The 16679-nt window shown below is 35.8% G+C and overlaps 1 protein-coding gene across 2 annotated transcripts; it reads right to left on the reverse strand.

The window, feature by feature from the left end:
• Positions 1-358: 358 nt before the first annotated feature.
• On the reverse strand, positions 359-7425 carry LOC113348231 (ER membrane protein complex subunit 1-like). 2 transcript variants are annotated; one of them, XM_026591940.1, is made up of 12 exons: positions 7187-7425; positions 6940-7067; positions 6764-6826; positions 5987-6108; positions 5370-5485; positions 4482-5289; positions 3079-3807; positions 2226-2444; positions 2049-2144; positions 1767-1961; positions 1511-1624; positions 359-866 (listed from the first exon to the last, which is right to left on the reverse strand). In XM_026591940.1, exons 1-12 carry the CDS (start codon positions 7294-7296, stop codon positions 606-608), a joined length of 2961 nt encoding a protein of 986 aa, XP_026447725.1. In that variant the 5' UTR covers positions 7297-7425; the 3' UTR covers positions 359-605. The 2 variants fall into 2 exon arrangements, with proteins under 2 accessions (XP_026447725.1, XP_026447726.1); XM_026591941.1 differs by lacking the exons at positions 5987-6108; positions 6764-6826; positions 6940-7067; positions 7187-7425 and adding an exon at positions 5676-5711.
• Between the last annotated feature and the right edge of the window lie 9254 nt (positions 7426-16679).

Consider the following 16679-nt stretch of genomic DNA (forward strand, 5'->3'; position numbering starts at 1 on the left):
CCTTGGAATATACACTGGGATTGTAGTTGTTTCCTTTGGATATTCAAAAAGTCATCACAAGTGTTTCAGTTATTATTCCATAAACAGAGTTCAGACTTCTCAAACTTGGATGATATGATTGATGTGAAATCACCCACCCAGTTCTTAGCTTTAGGATCAGATCAACCCTTTGCTTCCAATATTTTGAAACTACTACTACGAAATCAAGTCAATCAGCTACGACAAAACCAAAAGCCATACAACTAAGAGTCCATCATTTTTAGCCTTTTGACATGAAATATATTGGCGTCAGAAAGTTAACAATGAACATAACTAATTGGTAAAACTTCTTTCGAATTTAAAGTGGCACAAAAAAAAAGAAAAAAGAATCACCAATTCTTGTTGTACATCTTCTTTTTTGAAAGGTAGAATATACATTAACAGAGTGCGTAGCGATCAAATTACGCCAAGAAAGAAAGAGAATTTAATAAATGAAGGGGATTGTCACTAAAACTAAGAATTAGTAATATTACAAGTTAAATAGAATCTACCTTACTAGACAAAAGAAGAGGAGAATCAGTTATTCAAAGGGAATACAAAAATTTAGAGAGGTAATGGAATCTCGCTCACCTCCATTTCTCATTCAGTTCCTTCTTCTCGGACATTACCCACGTAACAAAAATTGCAGCAATCAATGCCACAATCGTAAGCAGAAGTAAAGCATAGCTAAAATCTTCCGTGAGGGAATCATAGATACGTGAGGGTGCAATTCTTGTGAAAAAGAGATCCACTCCGTATGAAAAGACAAGACTAGTAGATTCCAACTTTGTTGGAATAGTAACTATGCCGCGTAGACCTTCCACTAGAAGTGAGTGTGTAACAAAGGACTGCGATAACAACTGTCGGATTAGTATATGTGAAATTATCATCAAAGCTATGAATGGGAAATGAATAATTATGCAAGTAATCAAATGGTTCCACTATCCAGTTGCATGAGTTCAAAGCTTTTCTCTTTGTTATTATTGGGTGAATGACCTTTCACAACCTAGATACTTGGCTATCAGTGAGGCTGGATATGCTTGTACTGGTTTGATGTGAAAACATATTTCCTCAACATGTAGGGTCAATGGAAATTGCTGCCTCCATCAAGTACAATACTTAAAACTTTATGGAGAACTGCTTGCACCATTAATTTCATTCTATATTGAATCGATAGGGTTAACAATGTATGAATTGAGATCATTCTTTTGCAAGAACAATTTATGTGGAGACATCCTAAAAGCATCAAACCCTAGACTCATTTTCAAGCAGACATAAATGTGTTGTAGACTGTAGGCATTTTCAAGCATCAATCCCAATATCATATATTGATATATATTATACTTGACATATCTACAGACTGTAGGCATCATTTTCAAGCAGACTAAATGTGTTCTAGAAATAGAGTAACAAAGGCATAACCCCTATCAGATAATAGGCGTCATGTGCATGAGAAAACCATGATAAGAAATAAGAGGAAATGGACATGCACCTGAGGAATGATTGGTAATGCATCTGTTAGAGGTATTAAACCTTCTTCTCTCTCTGCAGGTGTGGGATTGGGAGTTCGGCGAGGATCTAAAAATCTCTTGTCCAGAGCCAAGACCTACAATAACCAATTGTCAGTCACTGTCTGATATAAGCCAGGAGCAGCTTCTCTTTTTTTTTTTTTCTTCTTTTTCTTCTTTTTTTCTGTGATGAATATGTATACTACGTAGGAATTAATTGATTTGGAAATGTTATCTGACCTGATCCCCAATTGTGCCGATTAGAATCTGCTTAGATGTTATACCCTTGGCTGTTGATGAAACTGCCATTGTTTTCACAGAGTGTGTAAAGTAATAACTCTGTGATTTGACCATCACTTCTGGTCGAGAGTACGATGAAATGGGTGAGCTAAGATCATGCTTTCCGAGAATTAGTTTCCATATGTCTTTGTTTTCCTGTGAAAAACAGTCAATATCGAATTAAAAAAATACATCAAATCAGATCAATATAAATGTGGAGGAACTGATTTCCGTGGACTTTACCGCTCGGGATTGATCATAAATCTCAATGACAGACATCTCATATCTGTGAGCTCGGAGATTGAAATAGTGGTAGATTACCCAGTTCTCACTAAAAACCTTCATATGGAAGAGAGAGAAGTCAGTTCAAGTTATCTAATCAATCCTCGATACTGACAATGATGAATGATAACTACTTACAGCATGAACAGGAGCCTGTGCAGCATGGTGAGACACACGGTGAAGTATTCGACCAGTTATGGTATCAATAAGATATACAACCAATGAAGATTCCTCTGGGGTGGCTGATCCAATCTCACCAGCACCCTTTGGACTAACAGTAGCTACAAAGATCATATTCTTTGATAAATACTTATACATCGCATCATGATCTACCACTTTTGCTTGAGTGTGTACCACCTAAAAACAAAAAGAGAGAAAACTTCATCCTTCACATCTACACATGGTTGAGCATGAAAAGCAGACCCAAACTATCATATATGTTTAGACAAAATAAAAAGAAATGGAAATTTTTCCAAGATGTGAGAATTAAACAAAAGGCGGGGAGAAGGTTCAAAAACTCAGTATAGAAGGCTTCAGAATGTCCTCCCTAGGTCAAGTACAACACTCACTTGGTTTACAAGCTTAAACTGTAAGAAAGTGGAGTTAAATTCGTACATAAGGGTCAGGCGGTTGGCTATTTTCAAGTCGAAGTAGCACGCTTTCATGTGAAGGTGTTTAGATCACATCCACGAACAATAGACTGATATAAAGTCAGTTGTCTACATTTACTTCTACCATATGCCAATCGGATTCAGATATCTTTCTAAAACAAGTAGAAGAGAAGAAGGGATTACTAGATTTTAATTTTATGAAGGAGCAATATGAGATAAAGCATTGGGGAACATTATGAAATCATGATAGGGTAGCTAAAGGGTTCCACAGGTAAAGAGAAGATACAGAAAAATAGCAAACTATGGTGTCTGCAACAAAAATACTCGCATTATATGAATAGAATGCAATGCAACAAGGGTAAAGAGAAATAAAAGCAAACCTCGTTCAAGTTTCTCGTAGCAGTAGCAACAATCTTCTCTGAATCTGAAGGGAAAACAATTGACCACAACTCTCTGGTATCAAAGCAATATTCATCCGCACCTTCAAAATTACATGTTTTGCGCAATGTATGCCCTCTAATGATGTCTTTATCAGCTTCAATTAGGTACCAGTATATATTGGGGAGCTCAACTTGACATAGCTTGAGAGCCTCAGGTGTTCTAGGATATAAGAATGCATGTCCCTTTCTGTCTAAAAGAAGGTGAAGTCGCTGTTCTGTTGAATCTGTAACTGGGAGTGGAATAATGTGATCAATGGAATGACCTAGGGTTAAAGAGTCGAGTTCCTTTCCAGTATAAGTATCAACAAATGAGAGAACACCCGGTGCCTCGGAACCTCCACAACTACCAACTACAAGAACAGATGGATTCTCATCCAATGCATGGTGATGAGGAACCTGCCACTGGTATAAATTTAATCCAGTAGGATTTGGGCAGGCTTCTGATTTCTTAAAAGCAGGAAGCAAAAGGGACCACACAACGCGCCCATCACCAGTGTGCAGAGCAAAAATCTTCCCTGCTCTTGTGAGCACTATCAGCAGCTTTCTAAAACCATTGTGGTCTCTTGTCATTTTGTTCTTTTGGGAGCTTTTTAACCTCATTCCTTGTATAGCCACTACTTCTTCGGGAGTTGCAAGCATTAAAGTTCCTTTAAGTTTCAGCAGATGTCCCTAGGATAAAAGCTTGTGTCAGGACGCAACTGATAAAAATATTTGTCTTCATATAGCAGTTAGAAAGTCAAAATCTTCACAATAGAACAAGGTTGTTTGTACATGCACAAACAAGCACCAGCTTTTCTAGTAAGCAAATATATATGGTTTTGCTTCATCACAAACAAACTAGTTTCACGGTGGGCATTTCTAGTAAGCAACAGTGTGTAACAAAGGTTTAAAAAAATGAAAGATGCTTTCGCTTTTCAACAATGTGTTCTCCACGGAAAAAGAGACACCCGCAAAGATATTAAATACTTTTAGCTACAAGGGAAGTGCATTCAGAGCAGTTAGGTAATTCGGTGTTACTGACAGTCCTAGTGCCGTTTGTATACGTAAATACATATGGTCTTTGTAATAGTTATGGTTGGGGTTGCCTATCAACTGGGTCACTCCAACAACTGGTGTTTGGATTCAAGCGAGGGGTCCCTTACTGCTTAAAGACCTGTATCTAATTGTAAAACCTCGAAGGTAATTACTAAATAGCCTATAATATATATACATACATATATATATATATATATATATATTGGGAATCAAAATGTACAAACACAATAAACAAACTCATGATTTTTCAAGGGGTTGATTGTTTGTTCAAATAGTAAAATTTGAGTAGTGCAGTTCTTGATTAATACCTTGAGCCACTCAAGCAGGCTGTGCTCTACTTTAGCAACAGATACACCCTCCTTTTCAACTGGAAGTTCTGATGTAGTCATATCAAGAATTGAAGCAAGCCCATCATCTCTGCTCCAGACAATCTCACCTTGTTGTAGCAGCAATAATGAATGATCCTCCATGACAATCAAAGCCCTAAATCCATAACTCCTGTCTGTTCGAATATAACTGTTTATAAAAACCTTCTCCACATTTCCTCTTTGTTGGTCCATAACAATTGTTTCCTTTAGCAGATTACCACTACTCCAGTCATTAGCTTGTTTCACCGTGATACTAATCTTACTTTCACCGTTTTGAACAACTGCAAAAGCTTGTTGTCCTTCTGAGACAGAGAGAGGATCACTAATAGCAGCTGGACTATCAATTTTTTCTACCACCTCTAATTCGCCGAAACCTGTCACTCTTACAAACACTATAACTGAATTGAATTTAAGAGCAACCATGCTTGTTAGTTTTGAAGGAAAAATTGAGGCCATTCCAGAAAAATTCTCGATTAGATCTGAGATGGCAGTCTGGTGAAAGCTGATCTGACCATCCCCAAAACGTATTGAAATTATAGTTGACCCAGTAGTATCCAATGCCACTAGCATGTCGTTGGAAACATACGATAATTCTCCGGAAAAGCCACCGGGGAAGGTCTTGCTTGTGCGTTTTAGTACCTCACCGCTTCTGGCATTAATTTCATACGTAACAAATTCTGACCCAACAAATCCTATAGCATATACAACATCACTGCCATGAGGCTGAAGGACTTGCTTGATCTCCAAACTGCGAAGCAGTGAAAGAGAGATGTGAATACATGTAACACGAACTGAAATAACTTGAATGGTAAATTCGATGTCACTAACCTTTCAGCAACTAAATCTTTTCTCCAAATAACTTCACCATCTATGCTTGATACGGCATGGAGAGAACCCATCCCAAAAACAAGAATTATGTTGTCTTTGCCATATTTCAAGCTCGACTGCAGAAAAAAAAAAACCACATTACTTCTTTTTCTTGATTAGATGTCTATTATTTATTGATCATTTTTCCAAGTAAATGTGCATAGCGCACTTAGCAAAGTCTGAGTACCACATTCTTTAGGATATGCTTGTGAGAAAAGGGAAAAGAAGATACGGTGCGACACGACATAAACGAGAGAAGAGCATTACAGTCTTGCAAAAAAGATCCATATTAGAGCTGATAATAGCTGATATTAGAGCTGATACCCGTAATTGCCTTTTGGTGGATGAGTTCACTGATGGTTGTCCCGAATATGGGATAACCAGGCTAAGTGAGACTAAAATTGCTCAAGCCACTGAACCTCCTAACTCATAACCACCAAGAGTTATCTCAGAGAATAGGATGAGACCTAAAAGCATGGTGAAAGAAACCCAAACACGTACAAGAGATAGAAACACGGTACCTTTAGAGAAAATGAATATTAGAACAAGATAAAACATAAAATAAGCACGGGACTCACTGGTATACATAATATTGACTTTGAAGACACTGAGCCTTGAAGATAAGACTCCCACACCATCTGCCCATCGGGAAGGTTCCATGCTCTCAGAATACTGCCTCCTGTTGAAAGACTAAACACGTCTGAAAGTGATAAACCCGTGATTAGATAAGTAGCATATCTTTGTCGAAAAAGTACAACAACAAAAAAGACAGATAGAATGCATGAACAAAGAGATCTGCTTCCAAGCAACTCTTATGTATTAAAATACATATCTCATGCACTCCAGCTACATGTTGTAATAACCATTCTCCCTATAAATATGACCAGTGACCAAGGCACGCACATAGCCAACCAATGTGTACACACAGAAAATGTCAGAAGCCCCACTACATGTTCTTGACATGATGCTTCTCAGAAATCAGAAGCCAATGCTACATATCTGACAGCACCGTTGCTTACAAACACAAGATAAAAAGGAGTGCCTAAGAACACTTGAACTTAGAAACATTACACATCATGAGATGGATCATTATCATCCTTCAAAATATGCCTAATGCAATCTTAATATTTTATTTTACAATCAGGCCACAACCAAAGGGACAAAATTCTGTCAACTCAATTTTAGTGTGATTACATCTAACCCACTAACAAGCAAACAACCATACTCAAACTAAAGCATTAGACTGTGATTACATCTTACCCGCTGAAAAGGTAACAACCAACCTCATACTAAAGCATCAGTAAGTTAAAGTGACTAACAACACACAGGAAAGAAAAACAAAAAACAAATATTACATTTGCCAAAGCCGATATCCAACTCGTCAATAACATCACCACTCCCAAGAACATGTCTCCAAACTGCGATCATCACAAGAATACGTAAACTAGGGCAATTCTATTCAACGAGAATAAGATACACAAAAAGAAAAATTGGAGAAATAAACTAAAAAAGATTTAAGTTAGAACCCTACATATATCTCCTCTCCGGAGATCCAGAGAAGCAATAGCATTTTCCTCAGTAGACACAACAACACGCTTTCTCCCAGCTTTCTGAGTGTGAAATACTGCTTGCTTGACTTTCCCGATATATTGTTGATGCCTTCATCAAAATCAATACACAAAATCAAAATCAAATCAATGGTAATAACATCTGAATTGTTCTCAAAATTAGTTCAATGCGAGTATTAGTAGAATTGAAATCGAATTTGAGATTCTTACCAATCCATCAATCCAACTTGATCTTCGTATATAGCAAAACTTGGGATTGAATAGAATGAAACTAAAAGGAGAAGGAAAACCCTAATCGCCATCGCCATGGTGACTTTCATTGTTTGTGAGACTCTTTGTTTTTCTCTCACTCTCGCTCCCTCTATATGGTTTTCTGTACTCAGCAGAGTAGATCTGAGAGTAGACGGCTCTGGGAAGGCCACCCACCTTACTGGAGAATCAAAGGAATCATAAAGGGCGTAATGCGCACCCACAAGTTTAGTTTCAATGGAACTCTTTTAACATGCGCCGAAATTCTAACTCAAAGAGTCTCACAAGTCGCAAGACTCCTCGGTATGAAAAACAAAAAAAAAAAAACAACGAGGAAATAATAAAAACCAACTATTTTCTTCGTATATATTTATTTTTCAATAAAAAAATTATTTCTAAACAATTATGGTTCCCACGGTACTATTAGGACTTGTTTTCATATTCTCTAATTAGGTTTTTCCGGTGGATTTGGATTTGCATTGTTATCAAGGAGTTTCTGGATGAAAACGATCTAATTCGTCAGATATGAAGATTGTTTCTAAAGAAACTGATTTGGGCATATTACTTCCCTTTTATGGAAGCATCTGATATTTTTGATGATCAAGAAACAAAATGCTTTAAAACCATTAAAAGGGGCTGCAGAAGTTTAATAGGATTTTCATATCTCGTTTATTTAAGTGTCGATTGTAAATCTTGTACTATCTGTAATGTCCTGTTTATTGATGTAATTGATCAATGTAATCCTTCAAACCTCAATTCGAATGAGGTAATCTAATAAATAAAATTTGGGGTTTTTTGCTCCTGTTTCCATCAAAAAAAACAAGACTTCTCAGTGTCACTTTGAAATCATATCAATACTTATACGATCCGACTTGAGGTGGACCAATAACATGTCAATCCAAACATAGATCATGGTGTGACACTAAATTCTTTTACAGGCCACATTTAAGGATTTTTTGATGAGGTTTATAGCAGAGTTCATTAGAAGGAAGCAAGACAATTCAAAATTTTCCTAACTCGACACGTGAAATGTATTCGGTTGTGCATACCTCGAGTGATAAAAGAGCTCACTCACCCAAGTTACCAAACCAGCAATCTAAGAAGAAAAGCTTGAGAAAAGTCTGAGCTCAAATGGAAAGAAGAGTCCAAAAACTTCCTGAAGATAAATGCAACATTAAACACCTAAGATTATATTGCAATACGTGAAAGATAAGCCATTTTATGTTGCTCCAAGAAAGTTCAGATCTGATGGAAAACATATATCCTACTGCTCCGACCATGAAATGAATGGACATCTCACAAAAAATTGCAAGAACTGAATCAGTTTCATAGAAAGCATGGCGCAAGAAGGACGTCTGACAGAGTTCATACTCCAAGACCAAGGTTATAATGGAAAATCACATACCGTACAGGCCAAAGGATGTATAGTATGATACATTCAGTACTTAGAGATGAAAAAAATTTGCCACCCGAAAATACCGGGAAGTGAATGTCACAGGTCTTCATCCTAGCTATGAAGGTTTATTCCTACCACCAGAAGATATAAAATTTACTACAAGGAATCTAGCTGGGTTAACATTTCCACACTCGGATGCATTGGTAGTGGAGCTAGTCATAAATAGTTGGGATTGTCGAAAGATTTTAATTGACCAAGGGTCCCCTTGTGATATCATTTATCTTTAAGCAGATAAACATATGAAGTTGACTCAAAAAGGACGTCTGAAAAGCAATGGTTCAGTTATTGTAGGATTTAATGGTTCAAAGACATATCCCACGGGAGAGGTAACTCTTACATTTAAAGCATGCCCATTTAAAACAAACGTGGCATTCCTAGTTCTCAACACCAAATCGACATACAATGTGATTCTGGGACGAGACTGGATCCATGTGATGCATATTGTGCCTTCAACGTATCACCAAAAATTAAAGTGCATGACAAGCCAAGGTGAGTATGTTATCGAAGTTAACCAACATGTGTCAAAGAAATTAGTTGTACTCTCCCTCGCCTAGAAGGAAGATCCACACGGAGGATCGAGATGTTTGCAATCAAAGCTGCCAAGGAAAATCACCAAGCTTTTAAAAGAAGAAGTTGAGCTTAATTACCTGGCAGCCAAGCAGCAATATGGTGATCAAGATTTTGATTGTGCAACCTGAGATACAAAAGGATTTGGTAAGCTTACCAGATAGAGAATTTAAAAAGAGGTAGTTGAATTACTAGAAGAAATAAATTTGGGTTCTGAAAATGATCCAACAATAACCTTCCTGGAAAAAGATATCACATCTGAAGAAAAATAGGTATTTCACAAACTCCTAAAAGAGAATGCAGACCTTTTCACATGGAAAATGTCAGAATGACGGGATATATCAAAGCATCGTCTGTCACTTATTAAACATCAATCCAGACATCAATCCAGTGAAACAAAAGAAAAAAGATCAAGGATAAGTTGTATGATGCGATTAATGTTGATATTCAAAGAATGCTAGAAGCTAAAATCATAAGAGAATCCAAATATACAAATTGGATATCGAACATTGTTGTTGTGATGAAGAAGAACGGCAAAATGATGGTCTATATAGACTTTACAAACCTGAATAAAGCATGTCCCACAAATAATTGCGTACTCCCTGCTAGACATAGACATGGGTCCATTTACTACGGTAAAAGATCTCAAACTCATAGCTTTTCTGAAAGCATTTATGAGATAAAATGAGACAGTAATGTAAAGGTTCAATCTTTACCAAACTTATGGTATGAGTCTCTTATCAGGTCACCCAACCACCCACCCCCCACCCCCATTTCAGAATTAGGGTTCCATGCACCATCAATTTTGATTTTTAACCAATTTCTAAGGAGGGCAACCCAGGGAGTAGAAATTGATTGATTTTGTGTGATTGCAGAAATACGATTGATAAAAGGAGGTTTTGTAGTATTCAACATCATTGATTTGTCTCTCGACAGTATGACGAATGGTTCTTCTTGTTTTTCGTTGTGAACAATCTCGTTTTTGTTTTCACAGATTGACCAAAACATTGAAGCGATTAAAGGAAACTGCTCCGCTCTTGAGGTAATGTCTTGATAAGGATACAACTGCATCCAATACCTGTCCGTTGTATAAAGGTAAAGTCTTGGACTTGGTCTCTTTTAATGTTTATAAGTTGCAATACTCTATTAAGGTTCCTTCAAGTAACTAAGGCGTGCATGATTGATTCAGTTTTAACTTTGCATTTGGGGCAATAGTATTCAGGAATACGGATTATGTTAGGAAGTATTTCTCTCATTGGTATAGCACTTTTCATTGCCTTTCATACAAAAATTTGAATCCTTGCAGGAATTTTTAGTTTCCAAATTGCACTCTATATATCAGAATTAGATTCATCCCCTCTAACACTCAAGATAGAATAAGCAGATTTTGTTGAAAAAACACCATATTTATATGGAGTCCAACTTCTTTTATCAATAGAAAATTAATAAAGTGACCAACTTCCTAGCCCCTAATTAATATACTAGCCAAGATTTTCAAGTCTTTTATAAAGTGGCCATACTGTTAGATTTCACGCCTGGACCCACCATATTGGTCAGAGGCGTTGATTAGGTCAATTGGATATGCTAAAATTACTAACCTATCCTTATATTTCGTTTTATTTCTTTAAAGCCCTAATGCTCGTCCTTGCCACCATCACCACTCGTCCCTTTTCTCCTCATCTCCACAGACTTGCTACCGATTCATGAGTGAGAAAAAAATCATTAGCATAAGAAAAAAAAATCACAAGAGGGGAAGAAATTGTTGATATTTGGAATCAATTTGGTTCTTGCTAAACGATAAAACAAGATGAATTTTGGAGGAAATTCGTTTAGGGTTTTGATTGTTAAAGTTGGATACTCAAGTCTAGGTTTTTTTCGTTTCAGATTCATTAACACCAGATGGTAACTCTTTCAAGTAGGTATTGTTGTCAATTTTATGGTGTGAGAATTATATTACATGGAGATATTCATATGGTAAATTAGATAGATGGGTATTGTTTCCATCATGTTAATGATTGATTGTGGATGATTAAGAAGGTTCTCAGGAATAATGGGATTTTAAAAATTGAGATAAATAAAGGATCTGGGTTTCTGAATCATTGAAGATTTGGATGGATTTGGACAAATTTTTCCGAGGTTACGGTGAGCTATTAATTGGATATTTGCCTGAATGGTTTTTTTTATTATTATTTGTTGTGATTGACGTTGCAGAGATTCCAAAATTATATTTGTGAATGATTTGATCTTGATGATCACAAAGATCACGAAGGAAAAAGAAATTGAAATATCAATTCATTAGGGTTTACTTTTATCGATCTCAATAGTCTTTTTTTTTTATTTCGGGTTTTAGTAGTGTTGCTAGTATGTTTTGAGTTGATTAGTCTTTTCCATTGGTTTTATATAAGTGTGTATTTGTCTCTATATTTTTCTTGTGTTATCAATTAGGGTTCATAACAGGGGAAGAAGATGAACCAGGGATGATTTAACTAGGTATGAATCAGTTCAGTGGAACTGTTTAATTAGGCCAGGCCTACTCAGCCTACTGAAGGGTTCAAATGTCTTTTACTAAGTAGTGTAACTGACAGGTAAGCAGTTAACTGCTGGTACCCGTTTTAAAAAGAAAAAACGGGACGGAAAAAGTCTATCCCGGCCACTTTCTACAATGATTTGAAAAAATGACCACTTTCTTAATTATATGTGAAAAAGGTGGCCACTTTATTAAAAAGCCCTTTTGTTTTTTGTTTCTTGATCAAAATCGTCACTTAGTTTAGCTGCATCCGATGTTCTTGTATCATGGTTAATTAGATCTTGAACTTTCAAATTCTTATCAGGGACTATGTTTTCTTTTGGTGTAGCTACCCCTTTGTCTGGGATGCAATTGTCACACCATGGGTCGATGAAGTTTCCTTCCCCCACTATCCATGACACAAATGATTTTATTTTGTTCATTGTATAATGTAGACATTTCCAAACCAATGAAGCCTTATTAGGGTAATTCGAGTTTAATACATCACAATTTGCTTAGTATTTGGATTTTAGAACTTGTGCTAGGAGAGAGGATGGGTTCTCCACCAATCTTCAAACACTTATAGCCATCATGGCCAAATTGTTTATCTCACTTGTTCTAAATCCCAATCCACATTCTTTCTTTATTTTGCGGATGTTCTCTTAGGCTATGAGATGCATTTTTGTCTTCTTTGATCTTGGATCTTGTCCCCACCGGTATTTATATAGGTGAGAATCGATTTTTTGGCACATAATTTTTGGTATTAAGAAAGTGTCCATTTGATACAGTAACATAACTTGGCCTACATGTTTTACCAAAGTAGTCCTACCTGTCTGAGCTACGGATTGAGTGAACCAACCATTCACCCTCTTTTTAACATCACTTAGTAGAGAGAGATAGTTTGGGTCTTATATTTTAGAATGATTGTGCTCCCAAATATTTTTCTCCAAGGCTAAAGTTTGAGATACTTAGGATTTTTACAAGCATTTTTTTTTTACGCCTTGGATGAAATTTAGAACCAAAGAACAATCCTGACTTGTTAAAATTGATCTCTTGACCACTTGTTTTACAATATTTTTTCTTGTAATCTTTGATAGCATGGAAATCAGGGATTATTACTTATAGAAGTGAAGTCTATCATCGTAAAATAACAAATGACTGATGGATGGACCAGTCTTAGCACATTTTAATCCATGTGCAAGGTTAGTATCTTCCAGATGTTTGATACAAGAAGAGAGAGCTTCATCACATATGATATACAGGTAAGGAGACATAGGGTCTCCTTGCCTTAAACCTCATTCTGGTTGAAACTTTCCCGCAGGGCTACCATTAAGAAGGATAGAGTAAGATACCGAACTTAGACAGTTCATTATCAACCTAATACATTTCGGATTGAATCCCAATTTTTTCATGACTTAGGCCAAAAATGACCACTCCAATCTGTCATATGCCTTAGACATGTTTAGCTTCATAGCGACACTCCCATATTTTTTTTTGATTGAATCGATTAACTCATGAGCTATAATTACATTATCTGGAATTTGCCTTTTGGGGATAAAGGCACTTTGATTGTTGTAAATCACTATATCCATTAGTGGATTCATTCGATTAGAAAGTGTCTTTAAGATCACTTTATACACAAAACTTCATATATCAATTGGCCGAAACTCATCAGTTGTATCAGCCGTCGTATTCTTAGGTATTAGAGCTATGTTGATGTGATTGAACTGGGTTAGGAGGTACTCATATTCAAAAAAAATTTGGCCGTTTGGGTAACACCATCCCCCACAATATCCCAATAAGTCTAATAAAACAAACCAGTGAAGCCATCTGGCCCTGGTTCTTTCTTAGCCCCCATTTTGAAGGCAACAACTTTAATATCTTCATCAAAAAGAGGTGCTTCTAGTCTAATGTCATCCAAACTAGATAACTTAGGTTGGATAGAGTTTAAGACGTCATCCGGGTCCACTAGATTTGAGGTTCTATAGAGATGCTGGAAATAAGATATGAATTCATCTCCAATAGCTTCCCTTGTTTTCAACCAAGTTCCATTTCTAACTTTTAGCCAAGTTATGTTGTTCCTTTTCCTTATAAACATCATGCATTTATGGAAATACGGCGTATTCTTATCACCTTCATTTAGCCATAACTCCCGTGATTTGTCTTTCTACAAAATTTCTTCCAAAGAATACAAACAAGATAGCTTATCCGTAAGTTCATCTATTTTCCTTGTATCCCATGGGCTATTTGTTTGCACATTCTGGATATTACGCTTTAGTATAATGTAAGGAGACACTTATATTACCAAATGAGACTTTGTTCCATAATCTCATTTGAATCTTTGCATGATTCAACTTTTTTTTAAGTTGAAAAGCTTTTGAGCCTCTAACTTGCAGTGACCAAGCTTTTTTAATGTCTTTTTTGCAGGTTTCATCCTTCACCCACATTGACATGAAGTGGTATGATTTATGCAGATTCTCAACTCTAGGATTTAGACATACTAGAATTGGTGCATGATCCGATCTAATGCGAGGGAAATGTAGAACATGGGTGTGAGGAAAATTATCTTCCCATAACCCATTGACAAAAGCTCGGTCAATACATTCCATTACTAGATTATATCCTATTTGTTTATTAGAAATATCAAGTTAGTTGTGGTGATACCTGTACAACATTAATAGGCATGTATATGTCAAAAATAGCAGTGAAATATGAACTCCGCCTATCTAGTTGGACAATGTAAAATCTCTTCTTCGCCTATATAACATGGACGGGGGGAATATATTTTTACGATCCTACTGGAGGTAACCAACAAGGTCAGTGATGTGCATTAATCTAAACCTTAGATCTATAAATGGTGATCCTTATATTAAGTTGGAGGTCCCAGAGAAACATCCATGAACCATAAATATAACTTTGGACACATTTTGGATTGTTCTTTTTGGTGAACGTGTTATATTTTTCGATATTCTTACTTGTGAGAAGTCCTAAAAATATCTCCAGAAAAACAAAAATTAAATTTTTGGGGTAAAATTTTGTATCGTACGTGAACTTACATATAAGCAATTCAACCTCCAAATGTCTTTTTTTTTTAATAAACAAGAAACCTTTTCATTAATGGAAATTCGAGGTTACAATGAGTTTAAGATAATAAAAAATAAGAGAATAGAAAGTAACAAGAACACACCGTAAAAGTAGAATATCGAGAAATCCGACAAGAGAAAGAAAAGGATTACCGGAGTAAGACAAATACAAGCATGAATAAGATCGGATTAAATCGGAGGAATAATGGTTTTTCTCGGGATTAAAATCCAACCATTTAGTTTGTTTTTCTTCTTTAGAAAGATGTGCTCCCAAAATAGGAGTGATTTGCTCAAATCTCTTGTAAATAGTGATGAAGTTTTCGTCGTCAAAAAAATCTCCGTTAAAGATTACGTCGCCAGATAAGTTGATGATGAATATTTCGTTCTAGGAGAGCATCGCTATTGATCTTAAAACCCAACCCAAATAACCAAGAGTCGCCATTAAAGCGAAGATAAACCTCAAAAGAGTAGATCAAAGCATCATAATGGTGTAGATAAGTAGAAAACATGATAATAACTAAAATAAAACTACTAACTAACATAAAAAACAAGGAATTGTGAAGAAATATGCTCAGATCCGGTCAAAAATAGACCGGATCTGATAGAGAAAGGTTGTTGGTGATGGTTTTGTTGAAGAAGAAGAAGGAGTGAGAGAGAGAAGAAGGTATCAATCTTGTGAGGTTTTTCTTTTTCTCCAAATGTTTCATTTAGCAGTTGTAATTTGTTTTCTTGATCAATAAATAAAAGATTTATTGAAATAATGGAACCAAGTGCAGAAAGAGTTATATTTTACAAGGACAAACCATTTACCAAGAAAAAAGACGACTAAAAAAATTACAACTAAATCCACAAAAGATAGAGTTCAATGAATTCCAGGTGGTTCAAAGATGACGACTTAAAATTGATCATAAACTTTTTGAGAGAAATATCGTGGAACTTGGGCTAATGGTATAACCAACACATAATTATTGTTTGATATGTTGAATGATCTTGGCAATGGATTTGGACTAGTTGTTGAAAGCGTAATGGTCGTGTTCCATACAAATGGTCCGGATTATGGCAGATGGTAATGCATGCACAACAAGAGATTTTCTATTTTTGGTGGTTTATCATTAAACCGGAGATTATTATGAACCAGGTAAGGTGTTGGGAAGATGAGCAGTGCTCATTAATGATGAATCCTAGATTATTCAGACTGACTACGTAATACATACAAGTATGTGTACCTTGCACCAAGCAGTTATATTTGTCTCATAATTCAATTTGAAACATTCGCAATAGCTTTAGATAATTTTCATTGTTGCTTGGATAATTTCCAAATGATCAACTTGAAACAAAAATAGATTGTGACAAATAAATTGTTCTAACTAAGATTACTAAGGATATATGAACATTCATTGCTTGAATCATATTTAACCAAGACAAGCTTGAATTCGTAAGTTCTTCTTTGCAATATTAAATATACTAAAATCATACGATATCATCTGATAAGATAAAATGGTTTACGCCATGAGTAAACAGGATAGGCCAGTCTTCACATACCTCTTTGTTGATGAAGTTCTCGCAAATGTATTAGTTATTCAGTGATGCCTGATACTCAACTACATACTCTAATCCTAGTCTGAGACTTGACTTTAATATGCTAGAAATCAAGATATACTTCTGTACATCTAACATTGACAACAAGCTTGAGATATTAAAATTTGTGAGTTTGACAAGCGATGCTCTAACAGTTTTCATATGAGATATCAAGTTATATTCATCTTCACGAAATGATTTGTTAATACACGAATTTTGAGTTTATGGATAATATACTTGAAGGATAAATCTCTTACGTAAACA

The sequence above is a fragment of the Papaver somniferum genome, chromosome 2, assembly GCF_003573695.1.
Source record: "Papaver somniferum cultivar HN1 chromosome 2, ASM357369v1, whole genome shotgun sequence".
Lineage (NCBI taxonomy): Eukaryota > Viridiplantae > Streptophyta > Magnoliopsida > Ranunculales > Papaveraceae > Papaver > Papaver somniferum.

Bases quoted from the DNA above. Each gene is read 5' to 3' on its own strand.
- LOC113348231 (XM_026591940.1), bottom strand. From the start codon at position 7,296: ATGAAAGTCACCATGGCGATGGCGATTAGGGTTTTCCTTCTCCTTTTA. The intron at 6,109-6,763 runs GTAATATTTGTT...TATCACTTTCAG, and splicing joins GGATATCGGCTTTGGCAAAT to ACGTGTTTAGTCTTTCAACA. The intron at 867-1,510 runs GTGCATGTCCAT...TTGTTATCGCAG, and splicing joins CATTACCAATCATTCCTCAG to TCCTTTGTTACACACTCACT.